At 43.6% G+C, this 16446-nt stretch overlaps 1 protein-coding gene across 1 annotated transcript in view; it reads left to right on the forward strand.

Moving 5' to 3' along the window:
• PTPRT (protein tyrosine phosphatase receptor type T) overlaps nt 1-16446 on the forward strand; it is a 428744-nt gene that overhangs the window by 344383 nt on the left and 67915 nt on the right. The window contains exons 13-15 of the mRNA XM_062505329.1: nt 1527-1563; nt 5976-6032; nt 15139-15274. Coding sequence (XP_062361313.1) covers nt 1527-1563; nt 5976-6032; nt 15139-15274 — 230 coding nt within the window. The remainder of the gene's footprint in view (nt 1-1526; nt 1564-5975; nt 6033-15138; nt 15275-16446) is intronic.

Genomic DNA, 16446 nt, shown 5'->3' on the forward strand with positions numbered 1-16446 from the left:
CAGAGGGGAGTGGAGAGCTCTGTGTGCAGCTGTGGTGATTTTGCAATGCCAGTGTTGGTGCAGCTTGTGCAGGGGAGCTGATTTTTGAGGGGCAAAAGGGTGTAACCCAAGAGATGGCTCTGGTTTGCTGGGATAAACAGGGCTTCAGCCCCACTCTGGAGCTTATGTGGCTGGGAAATAGACACAGTTTGTCCTCGAGGATCCAGGAATTCCTTAAGAGAATTTGAAGGCAAGGTAAAAGAGAGGGTTTGTCCTGAGTATCTTGTTTTTCTTTTTTAGACTGCACACAGGGTGAGTTATATGGAGATTTTGTCACAGAAAGGGATCAGAGGGAATTGCTCCTGTGATTCCCAGTGTTTCCCAGCATGGATCCTGCAATCATCCCCTTCCTATGTGCAACAAAGGTGTGAGGAGAAAGGCACTGTGGGGCTGTGTGTGTGTCTGCTCCAGCCAAGGAGGATTTGGCACAGATGGAGCAATTTTCTCCAAGAACAAATTCAGATTTCCACAAGGTTCATCCAGTTGTTTGAGGATGGGAGGAGATGCTCAGCAGTGCTTTGCTGGGCTGTTGTTTCCAGAGCACAGACAGCATCCATATTAATGGAGCATTGTTAGCACAGTAATTTATGCTGGATTCATTACACCTGAGACCTGTAGAGGCATAAAGTGCTCTGCACTCCCTGCTGCAGATTGGAGCCTGACAGAGGCAGCTCTTTAACCAAGCAGCACGTTCCTGTTTGGATGGCAATCACAGGCTGGACAGCAGCAACCCCTGCCAGGAAGGGCTGTGCAATGAGGAGCTGGGGACTCCACACGGGTTGTGTTTGCAGCAGAGGTGGCCTGAAAAAGCTGCCGAATTTGAGCTGTTCCTGAAGCCAAATACAACATTTGGATCCAAATCCCGTTTCTGCATCTCTGCAGGCTCCGGGGTGGATTGAACACAAAGCATTGGGTTTTGTCCCAGCTCTGCAACGAGGAGCTGCAGTGGTGAGGGTTGTTAGAGCAGCTCGTTTGGCAGAGGCAGCAGCACAGAATGTTGGTCTGCTCCACATCCATCAGAGAGCTGAAATATTCAAATGACTTCTTTGGTGTCTGTTTGCCATGTGTTTAAATAAATACCCAATTTGCAAAATTTGCAGTAATGGTGCATGAAAATGAGATGTACAGTGGCGTGTACTTTTGACCCAAGGCTTGTCAGTCTATTACAGAGCAGGTCATTTAACTGGGAAATTCTATTAGCTAATCAGGCACTTATGTGGGACCCATCACTCACTCATGGAGCGTGGAGAAACGTGCTGTCACTCCCAACTTTTCAATGCTTAAGAGAACCAACTGCAGACAAGCCCAATGGTGTGGAGTATTTTATGCAACAAAAACTGTTGGTGACATTTTCAAAGATGAAGTTCAAGAAAAGATACATATATTTTAGTAGGCTTTTAAAGGAATGTATGTTTACTGTAGATGGGCAAATTACACACTGTGATGTTTTCCTATATATTTTTCTTGTGTTTTTTTTTATTTTTCAGGAAACAAAAATCAACTGTGTCCGGCTGGCAACAAAAGGTATGTGGGTCTCTCTTTCCTGCAAAACACAATACCAGAAATGTAAAAACTGCAGTGGTGGCACAACTTGATTACAGTTCCTAGCCAAAAAACCAGCCTCTTTATTTCCTCTTTTATTTTTTTTTTCAAAAGGGAGAATGACAAGGCAGAACAATAATTTCCAGGACCACTCCACTATACTTGTGGCCTCTGTTATTTTTTAACGCAGGGTATAATTCTTTGTGGTGCCTCCTTCCCCTCGTTCTGTTGACAGCTTTTCTGTCCTGAGGACTGCTCTTGCTGTTGGCAGAACATCACTGAAAAAGTGACATCAACTTCCTATTCAATTTGTTCTCTCCACAACTGTACAAAGTAGATAAGAGAAGATCTCACGTAAGCCTAACCTTGTACACAGCAGGGCACAAATCTTACATCACACCATTTTCATGGTATAATTGAACAAACCAGGAGAGAGCATTCCTGACTTTCACTGTGGTGAGCTCAGAACAGACCAAGCTGACAGGTCACACAGGGCAAACCCAAGACAAACAGCCCCAGGTTGGTTCACAAGGTGTAGCTCTTGAGGGACCAATGGTGACAATGTCCGAGTTCCTTCTTAGAGTTTACAGCTGCTTTTAACAACTCTTCTAAAGATTTCAAAATCACCCCAGGGGCTACTTTTCCAGAAAAGATGTCAGACACGAATTTATTTGTAACACAGAGTAGCTGTAAAAAGATTTCCCCAATCGGTGTTGTAGTCTGCAAAGGAGCTGTAGGGAAATGCTGGGGTATTGCCAAGGGCTGTGCTACAGATGACTCCTCATTCCCAAACTTAGCTTTGCCAGCTTGTGCTCTTGCTGCTTTGCTGTCATGTGAAATACCTGCATGGCTGCCTGTGGAGGCTTTGAGAGTTCACCAAAATTGGCAGGAACCCAGAAATCCTTTGAAGCACCAAGCCATTTTTTTTTCCATTCTTTTCAGTCTGTTTTGACTTGTGGCAGAAGTTAATGACTTCAAGGTCCTCTCTCCTGATGCCTTCTGCATCTGTACTTGCAGAGGAGTTGGGAGGGCTCAAAGAAACCCCATTAGCCATTGGAGAGCATTTTCCATCTCCCTGTGGAGACATCCCCAGGCTGTCAGAGCCAGCCAGGCACTGGGGGCAGGTGCTGTGCGGAGTTCCCACCTGTGCAGCAGTTTTCCCTGCTCAGACTTGGCCATGTGAACTGGTGGGGCTGTAAACAGTTGTGTCACCACTGAAAGCTGAGGAGGAGGAGCCCATTTCTCCTATTTCTCCTTCTCATCTGTGTCTCTGGTGCTCCCCATACCCTCTTGTTCCTTTCCTGTTTAAAAGTCCCTTGTAAAATCTTTATTTAATTCATTCTCTGGGTTACAAACACTCTATGTGTCTCAGTTTATGTGTCTCCTTCCTCTTAGTTTTCTCAACTGGTAGTAATGTGACCATTTCAAATACCTGATTTTGGCTTTCTGGTGGTAGAAAGAACAAGAGCAGGACTGGGTGAAATGAATCTCCACAAGCTTTTCCAGCAGCATAGTCTCTTCATGACATTAGGGATACTGGATTAATTAATTTCTGGAAGCCTGTAGTTCCTTCTATTTCAGTTGATTATTTTTCTGGAGCTGGTGGAGAGTGTTGTCATGCCAGCAGGAAAGATATTTGCTCTGTGACTATTCAAAAGAAAATAACTTACACAGCTTGAAAAATCCCATTCTGTTACAACCTTTAGTTTGCACTCTCTGATTTGGGTACCTCAGTGAAGTGTCCCATTAAGAGTTTGACCTTCAGCTGACTTCTGCAAACTGAGATAATTTTCATTAACCCTGTTAGGTCTGCAGGAAGAGTCACTGAGACACCCAGTCAATGAGCCTCCTCCTTCTGTTGGTTCTGAATGTCATCTCTTTTTAAAAAAAATCATCTCCTGCTAGGTTTAACTTAATAAGAGATGCAAAAGAAATGAGTAGAGCCTAAGTATGTCTAGAGCCACTGCTTTTTGGTGATCTTATTATTTAGGATTTTTTCTTGATTGACTTGAATGGAAAAGGACAAGAAATGATGGTAGTTCTAGCATTTATTCTCACTGTCTCAATTCATATCACTTTTGATTCATAGGTAGATATCTTATTCCTCAGTGTGGAGTGCAGAGATCTCTGTGGAAACTCTTTTCCTCTTGCCCTGGCTCTGAATTGCAATGCTGCAATTCCCAGTGCCTGGCCCTTAGCACGGAGCCTGGAGTAGCCCAGAGCTGATTTCAGACAGGTTTAGCTCTGGAGAGCAGCAGGGCTGGTGCAGCTCACAGCCAAGGGAGCACCACAAGCTGGGGTGGTGGTAACCTGGCAGGACCTGCTGACATACAGCTGAGCAAAGTGGTTCTGTGAGCTTTCCCACCGTTTCAGGTTTTCCCACCACACGTGAACTCCATATGGATAAAGGGACCAGCCCCCGGAGAGAAGTGCTGTACCTGCCTTCTCTCTGCACTGGGGCAATGCACAGAAACACTCACAAAACTCTAATTACACCATGGCTTCATCACAGGCTGATAGCTGCAATGTTCTAGATGACCTCCTGTGTCTGTGCTGTCTGCTGTCTGCTCATTATATTGATTACCCTTAATGGCATTGCTCTGTATTCCCCTTTATGTGCATTGGTGTTTTTCTGAGGATAGAATGAGCAAACCTGAAGTCTGCCTTGAACAAAATCAACAGAGCTGCCAGTGAGGATGCCACTGTGCTGTCTATGGTAGGAATCAGGGAAAAAAAAAAAAAAAAAACAAAACCCAAAACTGTTTTGGAGTCAAGACTAATCTCAGCATTAAAAGCTCTGCTTCGAGTTGGTACCAGAGGGGAAAAAAATTGATTTGGTGCAAGAAAATAAATACATACTACTGGTGCCAGACTAAATGTTCATTTTGGAATAGAGGCCTGATTTTCCCATTCCTAGACATTTGTCACTGCAGCAGCTCCATTAGCACCAGTGAAATGAGTTCTGATTTACAGCAGTGACAGGAAGATTAGGATCGAGGAGTGTTTAAGCAAGGCAAGAATTCTCTTCAAGTACTGGATTAACAAGGGCACTAAACGTGAGTGTGGGAGTAATTAGGCAGTGAAATGTGTTAGGCATGTGTTACTGGGGGATTGTAACACATCCTGGGTGTTGCTGCAAGGCACCTGCTCAGAAGCTGAGTCTCTTTAATTACTTGAGAGATGCACGGGGCTGTTCCACCGCCTCTCCTTCAGCTGGCTGCCTGGGAGCTTGCTTTCTGTGTCCCATTGCCCCAACACCAAGAAAAGGAAAGCAGAGCATTTTTTTAAAAAAAAAAAAAAGAAAAGGTTTTTGAGCATTCCCACCTTTCTTCCGTCCTCTTTAGCTGGAAATAAGGCTGCCCAGATGAGCCCTCCTCCGTTCAGCCCAGCTCTGTGCAGGAGCTGCTGCCCAGCTCTCTGGCGGTGCTCCTGGTTAGATGACCTTGACTGGCAAGAAGAAGCTCTCAAATCCTTTTGCATTGGATAAATGTTGGGAGGAGGGGGTGGCATCAGCATTTCAGAGCAGCAGGTGCCCCAAAGCAGAGGCACTCTGTCCCCAGCAGGCCAGCACATCCCCGGAGCTCCTTTCCCTCCATCCCTCCATCCCAGTCCCTGCTGTGGTGAGGGCTGGCTGGTGCCTGTGGGACGGGCCAGTGGCAGGGGCTCACCAGCAGCCCTTGCTGGGCTGGCCCTGGATGATCCATCAGAAAGCTCCCTGCATTCCCCCACTCTCTGTAGCCATCCCACTCTTTGCCAGCATGTTCAATGTCATTAACCTTTTGTATCGACGTGTTGGTCTCAAATCTCTCACCACGTCCCTTCTCACATGGGCTACTCTCTCTTTTTTTTTTTTTTTTAATTACTGGACTAATGTTATCTTTCACATCATTAGGCACTTGGATCCATCTCATTAACATAAAACACACTTTTAAAATGTTTATAATTAAACCCCAGTTTACCAGCTCTCTGCCATATGATTTTCATTCCGATGGGTTATTTATAGTTTTTTGCCATTTTGTTTCCTTGACAGCATTTGTTTTAATATGTCCCATTCTTTCTGAATTAACTGACTTGTTCTCCCTGTCTTAAAGCAACATATTTATATCGACACTTTATTAGAGAAAATTGCAACCTCTTACTGAGAGAGAGCGATTACCTCTTGTATTCCTAAAGTGCATTAAATTAATTTCACAGTGTAATTGAAACCAAGGCAGAGGGCTCATTAATGGTTCCTTATCTCCTGATACTCATTTCTTCTTTCCTTAAAATGTGAGTTCTTGCAAATGAAAGAATGGAACTATAATAACCATTATGAGGTACATTTTTATTTTTTCCTTTTTTTTTTTTTTTTTGTCTTGTGCATGCTGCCTGGGAACCATTTTGCTTGTCCTTAGCAGTGCTAGGTAAACAAGAGGTGACCACGCGAAACCCACCCAGCTTCTTGAGCACAGGTGATTATCAGCTCAGGAAAAGGAAAACTGGTCAAACTTCAGAGGTCTGAGCAGCTTCATGACTTCTTGTTTAAAACTTGTTTTGCATGAGAAATTACTTTCACAATTGCTCCAAGTACAGTATAAAGGGGGACAGTGTTTTCATGGCACTCCTTCAGTGAAGATGTGCCTGTGCTGAGGGTCAGCTGAGGGTTCAACAGCTCTGAAATCTTCACAGCAGCACTCGAGTGTGATGGAAGAGCCCCATGGATCCCCTCTACACAGGCTAAGTGACCCCTGAGTGTGCACGGAGCAGAGCTTGCACTTCCAATTACAGCAACTGTGCCTTTTTCTGGGGCTGATTATTGTGCTTTCTTAAACAGCTGAGTCCTGCTGTTGGAGAAATGGTGGCAAGAAAATGAAAACTTGATTCTGTAAGCCCTCTGTGGAAGAACAGAGGAATTATAGAAACTGTAGTTTCTATAGAAACTTCTGCTGGAGCCAGAGATGCTGCAGAATTGAGCCTCAGCAGCACCAAGGCACTCACAGTGGGGACTAAAGTCACAGCGGGGAGGTTCAGAACCTCTCAAGGGTTTTACAGTTTCCATCAGAAGGACCTTGGAGGTCTGTGTGCCATAAAACTGCCCCATCATATGCAACACTGGGACCAGGATCATCATTAACTCCAGAGAATTTCAATATAGAGGGGAGGTCCCACCAGCTTGTGGAAATGGGTTCTTCTACTTCAGCCTGATGTGCGCAGAATGAGGGGCTGGGATGTGACAGTGTTACATGAGATTAATGGGAAATGAGGGTGGTTTTTTTCAGTTTTTAGATGGATTACATTTCTCTAGGAATACTCTTCTCCCAGTGCTGCCTGGTTATTCCTGCCTAGTTGTGACTTTTTCACCCAGCAATTATTTCAACATTATTGCACATCAGCTGCGATGATACAGGGGCAAAAAGGTGCTGGGATTACTGGGAAGTTCAAATGCATTGGAAAAAATGTCCTGATTTTTGATAGTGCATCAGCATGGGAAGAAGAAAACTCCCTGGGTGAATGTTGGGATCTCAGTAAAGAACCTGGGTCTCAAATGTGGCCAGAGACATCTTGGGCTGGAGGGGGAGACTGCAAAAAAAAAAAAAATCAGTGGAAAATGAGGAAGGAAGAAGTTCCTGCTATTCCCACACAATTTTGTTGCACATGTTGATTTAATAACTCCTGCTCCTTCAAATCCATTGAAGAGGCTTCTTTTGTTTCCTGAAATACATTCTGGTTTTGTAGACAGATAATGTATTTTTTAAACAGATCTAATCCCACTTCAAATCTGTTTGTTGCTGCATTTTGTCTTCTAATACACTGGAATATTATCCCTTTGACAGGTTTATTCTGTTTTGCACAATTTATTTCAGAGGAGTTTAAAACACTTTTTAAGTTGAATGCGTGACAATGTTTGGTTGTTTTTTATCCCCCTAAACAAATTTCTGCCTTCTAAATGTTATTTTTTAGCACAAGTTTTGTGTATCACAATCCCTTTAGGGGCTTCCTTATTCCAGAGCACAGCTTTGAATTAGTGCAGAATGGGATGAGGCCAGGAGTGAACTGAATTTGGTATCTCCAGCCCAGTATCCAGAGGTCATTATCTCCTCCAGAGCTCTGCTGCATTGCTAGCCCCTAATCTTGGGCTCCCCAGTTAAAATAAGCATGTGGAGGGAAGGGGAGAAGAAGCACAGTGTTTAAGATAAAATTTGGGATAGTTTAGCAACAAGAGACTGTGCAGACATCACCTTTGTAATTCAAAGCATCCAATGCCAGGACATGTAGCTTCAGGAAAGAAATGTCTTTGGAGAAATTAAAATAAAATATATTCTGGCCGTGTGAGCCAAACCCTCCAGGAATCAAAGCAGGCAAGGATTACCTGGAGCAGTGTGGAGGTTCTTGTCCCTTTTCAGGACCCACCTGGTGGGAAAGGATGCTCTTGGCCATGTATAGTGGCTGGCCCTGAGCCAGTGTACAATTCATCTTTCTTTGCAGATAAATTGGTAGCCAGATGAAGGAGTGGAAAGTAAAAGAAAAGTCAGTAGTTGGACATGAAAACCACAAGTGAAGGTCAAATTAAGAAACATTTTCCTTTGGTTCTTTGGTTTTGTTTTACTCAGTTGGAATGCAGGGAGCATTGAACAATTCCTCACATGAAATTTAGGGGCTTGTTTCTCATCTCTTCTGCTTGGAAGTTTGCAGGAAGAGCCCTTTGGATGCTCCTTGGAGCATCTTCTACACAGGGGCTGAGAGATGGCACAGAGGAGGCAGCAGAGGGGGGGAGGCAGGAGGAGATTCTCATGTTTTAGAGGACAGTGGGGTTTCATGTTCCTGACCTTCACACCCTGGCACCAACTCATCCAGGTGATCAGGACTTTGTCTGCGTTTCCTGATACCTGCAGATGGTGGGTCAGCCACTGGGCAGGTACTGCAGATCACTTCAAATGATTTTCATAAATAGATTATCATTGTCAGTGTCCTTTAACAACACTTCCAAAGCCATGACAGACCCAGGACTGTCACAAATACATGATGCCTGTTTCCTTAAATAGATTTTTTGATAAGCCAGTATTCAGAAACAGGGTTGATTTTAACGAGCTTCTGAGTTTCTTCCAGGAACTGGACATTAAAAACTATATGGTTGCATTAGGATAGGTGATAAAATTACAAGGTAGGTGCGAGACTGTTTTGTAGTATTATTGTAGAGGGAAATCTTCATTCCAGTCTTGCCTGGAAGTGCTGCTTCAACTTGGCAGAGCTCAGGAAGTGTCCTGGTGTTTATGGAGCACACACAGAGTGTGTGTACACAGACTCCCAGCCTGCCCAGCTGACTCCCTTTTGCTAGAAAAGAGATTCCTCCTTTCCACTCTGCTCACTCAGCTCAGGCTGAAGCCTCACAGGGCTCACAGGTTTTTTGGAGGTCACCCTGGTACTTGAGGCACCTTCATCCAGTTGGGCTCAAAAGGTGACTTTATTACAGTGGGCTTTGCTCACTGTTTTTGCAGCTTCTGCAGCTGCTGTGGGTGTGGATTTTCCATTATAATCATGAGGAGAGCAGGGTAACTACTTAGAGGGGGCTGACAACAAATGCGGGGAATCTGATATATATCCATAGCATTGTCAGGCACTGAGAAGATTTTGCCTGCTATCAGTCAAAAGGTTGGTCTCCCTGTGTCTTAAGACTTCACAGAAATTAAGTCACATCTGTAAATTTGAGCTTGTTATATTAGTAATTGTACTAGTTTTCCATGTTTATAATTTTGAGCTAGTTTTTAAATACAGTTCTGCAAAAGTGAAGAGTTAAAACAGAAACATGCTCTCTCTCATCCCCTGAACCATCACATCACTTGTTGGCATCACAGCAGCTCTCTTTAGCTGAGCTCTTCTTTCAGGGAAATGTTATAACCTTTCTTATTCTTGGGGACCATACATCTGCTTTTAGCACAAATTAAGGGCTCATCTTTTGAAGAGAGAGGACGAAAAACAGGAGGAGAAAAGAAAAGCCTTTGTGTTGGATTTGCCTGGAATCTCCAGGATCGATTATTCACTCACAGCTATTTTTTAATTCCCATCCAGCTTAGCCATGCTGATCTTGATGCCTCACTGTATGTTTACCCTCATCCTACTACAGATTTCACCCATAAACCTGAAAATCCTTCACAAATTCTGGTCTGTCTTCCTCTCCAGGACTGCTTTGTTTTGCTGCTCTCTCTGCTCAGAATACGATTGAAAGCTTTTGGCTCTCATCATTGTGTCTGTTCCTTTTGAGCTTTGTTAAAGAAATGAGTGTGTCTCATTATAGTCTTAAGCCTGTGCTTCTTGCAGTCTTCAGGAACTGGAAAATTGGTGTAGTGACGTTGTGAGTGGTGATCCTCTTTATGATACTCTTTTTTTGAATGAATTGCACCCAGCATCATGTACAGATGTATTTTAGTGCTAATACACTGCTGGAGGGTGTGGTCACCTGAGCTAGCGCAGGTTATTTCTACATCAGGATGTAAAAAGGTGCCTTTCCACACATATCTCAGAGTTATCATTCCTGGAGGTACCTGTCTGCCCTTGTGTTTCCACGTCAGACCATGTTTTACAGATATAGATATTATCAGGAACTGAAAATGTGAGGGAAAACATTCCTGCATGCAGAGCTGCTTTAATAATTTGTAGGCCACTCACATAGAAAACACCATAAAAAAATAAATAAAGGAAATCGTGTTTACAAGTGATTTGAGAATAGCTGTCTTTTGAATACAAGCCTCTAGGTCTATTAGGAGATTTTACATTCAGCCCACTGCCTGGCCATTATGTGCTGCAAAGAAATTACTCTGATTGTGCAGATCATTTCAGCACATAATGACTGGAAGCCCAATATTTTTCATTATTTTTTCTGGGTTAAATAATGCTCTGAAGTAATTTTTCTGATTGTTTTTTGTTCCAAGAGTGGATTTCTTTCTGAAGAAGCTGTATTCTTAGGTGTTACGATTTTGAAACCAAACCTCATCGTTGCTAGACTTGTCCCCTTGCTGAGTCTTTCCTGTCACCTGGAGGTGGCTGAACTTCCCATTTCTTGTGTTGCTTCTCTCATTTTTCCCCCCTTCTTCCTTCACACTTGCATTGCCCTTTTCTTGACTCTGAATATTTGGCCCAGCTGTCCTTAGAATAATTTTATTGGATTTCTTTTCTTCTCCTGTTGAGCTGTAGGATGCTTCTCTCTCCAGTGTCTTGGCTACTGGTGATTGTGGTGTGACTTCCATTGCAGGATTTTGTTCCTCACCAGCTGGAAATCTCACATGAATACGTGACTTTTCCTCCTGCTTATGGCTCTCTTGAATTCTTTTTCCTAGCAGTGTCATTTTTTTTAAAGATGCAATATTGCAATTGCTGCCTAAAGTAAAGACTGTTTCAAATTGCAGTTTGTGAAATAGGTTTTATGGAAGAAACTTGTATTATCAGCCCTGCTTAGCTACCTGCACTCAGTAATCATTCTTTCCTGGGTGTTTTTCAGAGTGCCACCTCCACAGAGGACGTTGCTTTATATTTTGTGGCTTATTTTCAAATAATATACCTGTACAGAAACTGCTGGGAGAGAGATTGCCATGGCATCTTGCCCTTAGATGCCACTGCTGGTTTTCCCCCAGAGGGCACTTTCCAGGCTCCCCAGGGAATGGCTGGAGCTGTGTCAGGGGGTGTTTAGGTTGGAGATCAGGGAAAGGTTCTTCCCTCAGCCAGAGGGTGCTGGGCACTGCCCAGGCTCCCCAGGGAACGGGCACGGCCCCGAGGCTGCCAGAGCTCCAGGAGTTTGGACAGCAGTGCCAGGGATGCTCAGGGTGGGGTTCTTGGGGTGTCTGTGCAGGGATGGGAGCTGGGTTTGAGGATCCTGATGTGCCTCTTCCAGCTGAGCATATTCTGTGGTTCTATGAATCAACAGCAGCATGGCCAGATTAGACCTTAATTATAACCTTAATTAAACCATCAGTGTGTGATGATCCAGAAACCTGACTTCTCATGGGCTGATGAGCTGGACAGCTCTGGGAAATTGGCCATTTGCCCCTGCCCTGCTCTCTTTGCATCTCTGCAGCTTGACCAGAACTGTATCTCCCATGAATGTGCTTCCTCTGCTGCCTTCTGTCTCACTGCAAGATGCTGGATCTGGGAATTTTGGAAGGGATTGAAGAGAAACAAAGTCAGTTTGGTTGCTAGGAAAGCACTAAAATGCTGACATAGCTCTGACTGACCAGTGAAGTGCTGCATGAAGGTCAGTGCCTGTGAAAGTCAGAGGCAGGTCACTGCTCTGGCTCCTGGGATGGTGCATTTTGTACACTACATGAATGAGTATCTCATTGATGGGATATGAGTATTTCTCAAAGAGCAGTAGCCTGGTGGAGTAGATAAGGCACAGATAGGGAGTCAGGGGACCTACAGTCTTCACTCCTCTGGCACTGCATTCTATCATTTGCCTTCCTTATTAAGAAAGCAGGCTTAGGGCAGAAAATTGTCCTAGTTCATGTTAGTGCATGGTAATGGGGTCCTGACCTCTGTGCGGGCTCTGGGTGCCACTGAAATGCACACATTAGTATCAGTGGTGAGCTGCTCTGTGTCTTACTATTCCAGCATCCAGCTCTGTTACAAGGAACAACTCATCTCAGGAAATGTGGTGGAAGTAACCACTAGAAAATGCAGTTATAGTTTGTTTTCATTCCTTTTTAATGCCAGCAATATATAAACATGGTTTATCAGAAAGAAAAGGGTCGCCCCTCAAGCACAGCAGTGCAGAGATTTGCAAATGTGTTTAAAGATATTTGTAAGAAATGGCCATCTGAGCAGTTTTTATGGGCTCCTGTGCTCAGAGGATTTCAGATCCTGCATCTCAATAAGGGAGAGAAGCAAAACTGAATTCTAAAGCAGTGTTTCTGTCAGGAGCAGCAGAAGTCATCTCCTGTGAGAAACAGCTCACAGAGCTCCTCCTGCCAGGACAGGAATGTTCTTACCTACAGCTGCTGCTGGGGCAGGTGGGAAACCAGACAGCCAGAGGAGATTTAGATATCTGCATGGAAAATATGCCAGAACAGCAGGAAAACAATGGACTTTTGCAGTAATATTTCATTACAAGGCTTTGAGAATCCCAGAGTCAGGAATTTGCTGACACTGTCATATTCTCCATTCCTAGGCTCTATTAGCTGAGACAACTTACAAATGTTTGGGCTGGTAGCCTAAAGGAATTGCTGGCCTTTGCCAAGAGAGATAGAGTTGCCCAGAAGATTGGAGTGAATCGGTCACCGTGGTGTGGAGGTGTCAGGATGGATAATGAGCATTTCTTCTCCTCCTGGAACTTCAGGAGCCTGCAGTGGGGTGGGGAAATATCAGATAAAAATGCTCTGACCACACATTGCCTGGAGTAAAAAGCAGCAGCCTGGCAAAATCAAACCAGTCTGGTGGATTGGAAGATGGAGTTGACATCAAGCTCTTATTTCTTCTAAATTTCTTCTAACACAGCTCACACTTCATGAGGGTATTCAGATGGTATAAAAATGAGAGGTGTCTGACTGTGATGTTTATAGCAGAAAACCATTCTCCAACACCTATTATTTAGGGTCATAAGAATAACTGCAGCTCAGCTGAAGGATAATTTGGAGTACTTCTGACTTTCACTTCAACTGAATAGAGTTTCAGCCATTTTCAGGAAGAAATTGTACCTTTCTCATTGCCTTTGTTGTGTGATAGCATGGGGATTGCCTGTCTGATGGTGTACAGCTCACCTCTTGGACACATTTACTGCAGGATTATGGGAGAGCTTGTCAAATAAAGATGGAAATATGCAACTGATACATTATGTCCATGCTCAGGAGTCCCATTAATGCATTTCAGACACGTGAGCACAGAAGTTATCAGTGAACTCTTAAATGAATGGGCAAATTGGTGAATGCAGCAGAATAGTTGAGTTGTCAGGGGCAAATGCTGAAAATGATATGTGTGATTCCAAGAGCCAGCCCTTTTTGCTTGGTTAATTTTGTGTTTTACTCTGGCTAAACTAGATTAACAGCTTAGCTGTAGAAGTGAAATCATGCTTTTATCACTGCATCATCTCCTACAGCATATGTAGTTAAACATGTGGCAAAAAGGCAAAACAACACCCCAGTGACAATGACACTGCTGTCTCACCAACACATGGACTTGTTTGAATATTATCTCCCCAAGCAAGTGCCTTCATGAACAGAAGTGATTCATATTTCCTGAAGATCAGCAGCGCTGAGCTGTTAAAAGAGCAAAACATTACAGTGTTCTGATGTCAGCCCTCTGTGTTCACCTTTGATTCCCTTTCCCTACCACGCTTAAGGTGCAGAGGAGGACCTGACTGACTCCAGCGAAGGTGAAGCCCAAGATAAGAGTGGATCTTGTGTAACATGAATTCATTTAACTTCATGAACTGCAGTGGTGATATTTTTAGGAGTAGTTAAGTGTAACAGGAATATAATGAAAATAGGCTTATTTAGTCTTTAGAGTAGCCATGACTCAAATCTTGTGGGGCTTTTTAAATCAAGCTGAGTGGCTTCAGCTATATCTGGAAATATTCTGTGCAGCAAGCAGTGAAGTCAGCAGAGCTAAGGTCTGTAATGAGGACTAATGAGGTCTCAACAGTAGGGTAGATGTCAGCTTTCTCCAAGGTGCTCAGTAAGAGCAGAAATGCTGTGAAATAATGATCCTAAATAGGTTTTATTTTCAGGTGTGTAGATTTCACTTGTTTTAAAACAAACAAACAAAGCAAAACCCTCAAAAATTTCAAATAGAAATTTTGTTCTCTCTTTTTTGGGGTGGAAGAAGTTGTGCCTGGTGTGTGATGTTGAAGAGTGCTGAGGAACTGGGATTGGTTGTCCAGAGAAGCTGTGGCTGCCCCATCCCTAGAAATGTCCAAGTCCAGGCTAGGTGGAGCTCCAAGTTTCAGCCTGCTCTAGTGGAAGGTGTCCTTGCCCATGGCAGGGGGTTTGAATGAGATGGGCTTTAAGGTCCCTTCCACCTCAGATCATTCCATGATTCTGTGTGAAGGGTGCTCTGTATGTTGGATTAATGCTTGTTACATGTATAGCTGCAATGGGATGTTTAAAAAAGCCAGGCCTCCAACACTGAGAAATACAAATGTGAGCTGATTTTAGAGGGATGAAAGTTTCTGCCAGGAGTATTATTATTATTTTTATTATTATTACATGTTGCTGTGCTCACTATTTTGATGAGTAAGGAGTGCAAGCCCATTTAAACTATTTGAGATTAAAATTAGAACTGTTGTTCTCCTGTTTCTGGGTGCATGCTGAGTTTCGGAAGAGTAAATGCCCCATTACTGTATAACTTAGTAAAATATTAGAGTCATTTGCACTACACTGGGATTTTACACCCTATTACTGATCTGAATTATCTGCCATTAGCCCTCATTAAAGACAGATTTGGTTAGATGGACAATTGTCTATTGCAATTTGGTTGCAAATATGTTGTTAGGCTTTCAAATGAATATTTAAAGTGGATCATTGCACAGTTTGCCTACAATTTTTAAAAAATTTTTTTTTTTTTTATCTTGTCCTTCCTCTCCCTCCATCTTTTAAGGAGCTTCCACCCAGAATTCCAATGCAGTGGAACCTGAAAAGCAAGTTGACAGCACGGTGAAAATGGCTGGAGTTATAGCTGGTCTCCTGATGTTTGTTATTATCCTCTTGGGAGCAATGCTTACCATCAAAAGAAGGTAAGTTTCTGCTTTGCTTCCATCTTGGACCTCTGGACAACATAGTTGTAGTTTCCAAAGGAAGAATCAATAAAAATCAAAGATTCTTTATGTGTGACAGTGAGCAGCAGGTAATGCCTGTGTACATACCACGGACACTAAGGGTTGCAAGCCCAGAAGAAATAGCAGTTCTGGGAGATCCAGCAACACAAGAATGGTTGTTACTGCAAAGAGATAATGACAATTATCTCTAATATAATGATACTATATTAATGATAATCCATGTCAACGGATAAGTCGTGAAGCAGCATGGAGAAATACAAGGGGATAAAAGGAGAACCTCTCCTAACAGGAAAGGCTGAGAGACTTGGGATTGTTCAGTCTGGGGAAGAAAAGGTCTGGAGTGACCCAATCGTGGCCTTCCAGTACTTGAAGGGAGCCTACAAGAAAGATGGAGAGAGACAACTTCCAAGGGTCTGGAGTGGCAGGACAGGGAGGAGTGCCTTCAAGCTGACAGAGAGCAGGGTTGTATCAGACATCAGCAAGAAATCCCTCCCTGTGAGAGAGGTGAGGCCCTGACACAGGTTGCCCAGAGAAGCTGTGGCTGCTTCTTCCCAACCATTTTTCCAACACTTGGTTCTTCTGATGCTTTGGCTGTCACAACTGCTACAACAGAAGTTATTGCCTCACAGATAACACAAACCCCCGAGCAAAATCACTCCTAATGCAGAATGAGTCCCAGAGGTTGGACACTGAGCATCCATTTGCTCCATGTGAGTGTTCCCAAGTTCCTGCTGAGCTGAGCTGGCCCCTGAGACAATGCACAGGACCTTCAGCTGAACTTGTCTGGTCCCTGGGGCAGCAATGTTTGGTGAATTTGGGTGTGATGTCCCACACACAGAACTTTGCTCTATCTGGTTTTGCCACAGGCTCTCTAAAGCTGGACAATTTTCTTCAAAGTTAACATTAGAAAGAAAGTGAGTGGGAGTATTAGAAATATAAATTCTCCCTTTTTTTTGCCCTAGAGCTGGAAAATTACAATTTCCTCTGTGCTGTTCCCACAGCAGCCCCTCCCAGGGCAGACAAGCAGAATCCCTGCAGTCTGTGTCTCTCTGTTTGCTGCAATTTGCAAGGATACCCACTGGAAGACCCACTGAATAGGGAATGAACTGGCTCATTGGCTTTAAAATCTT

Source organism: Cinclus cinclus, chromosome 18 (genome assembly GCF_963662255.1).
Source record: "Cinclus cinclus chromosome 18, bCinCin1.1, whole genome shotgun sequence".
NCBI classification, from domain to species: Eukaryota; Metazoa; Chordata; class Aves; order Passeriformes; family Cinclidae; genus Cinclus; species Cinclus cinclus.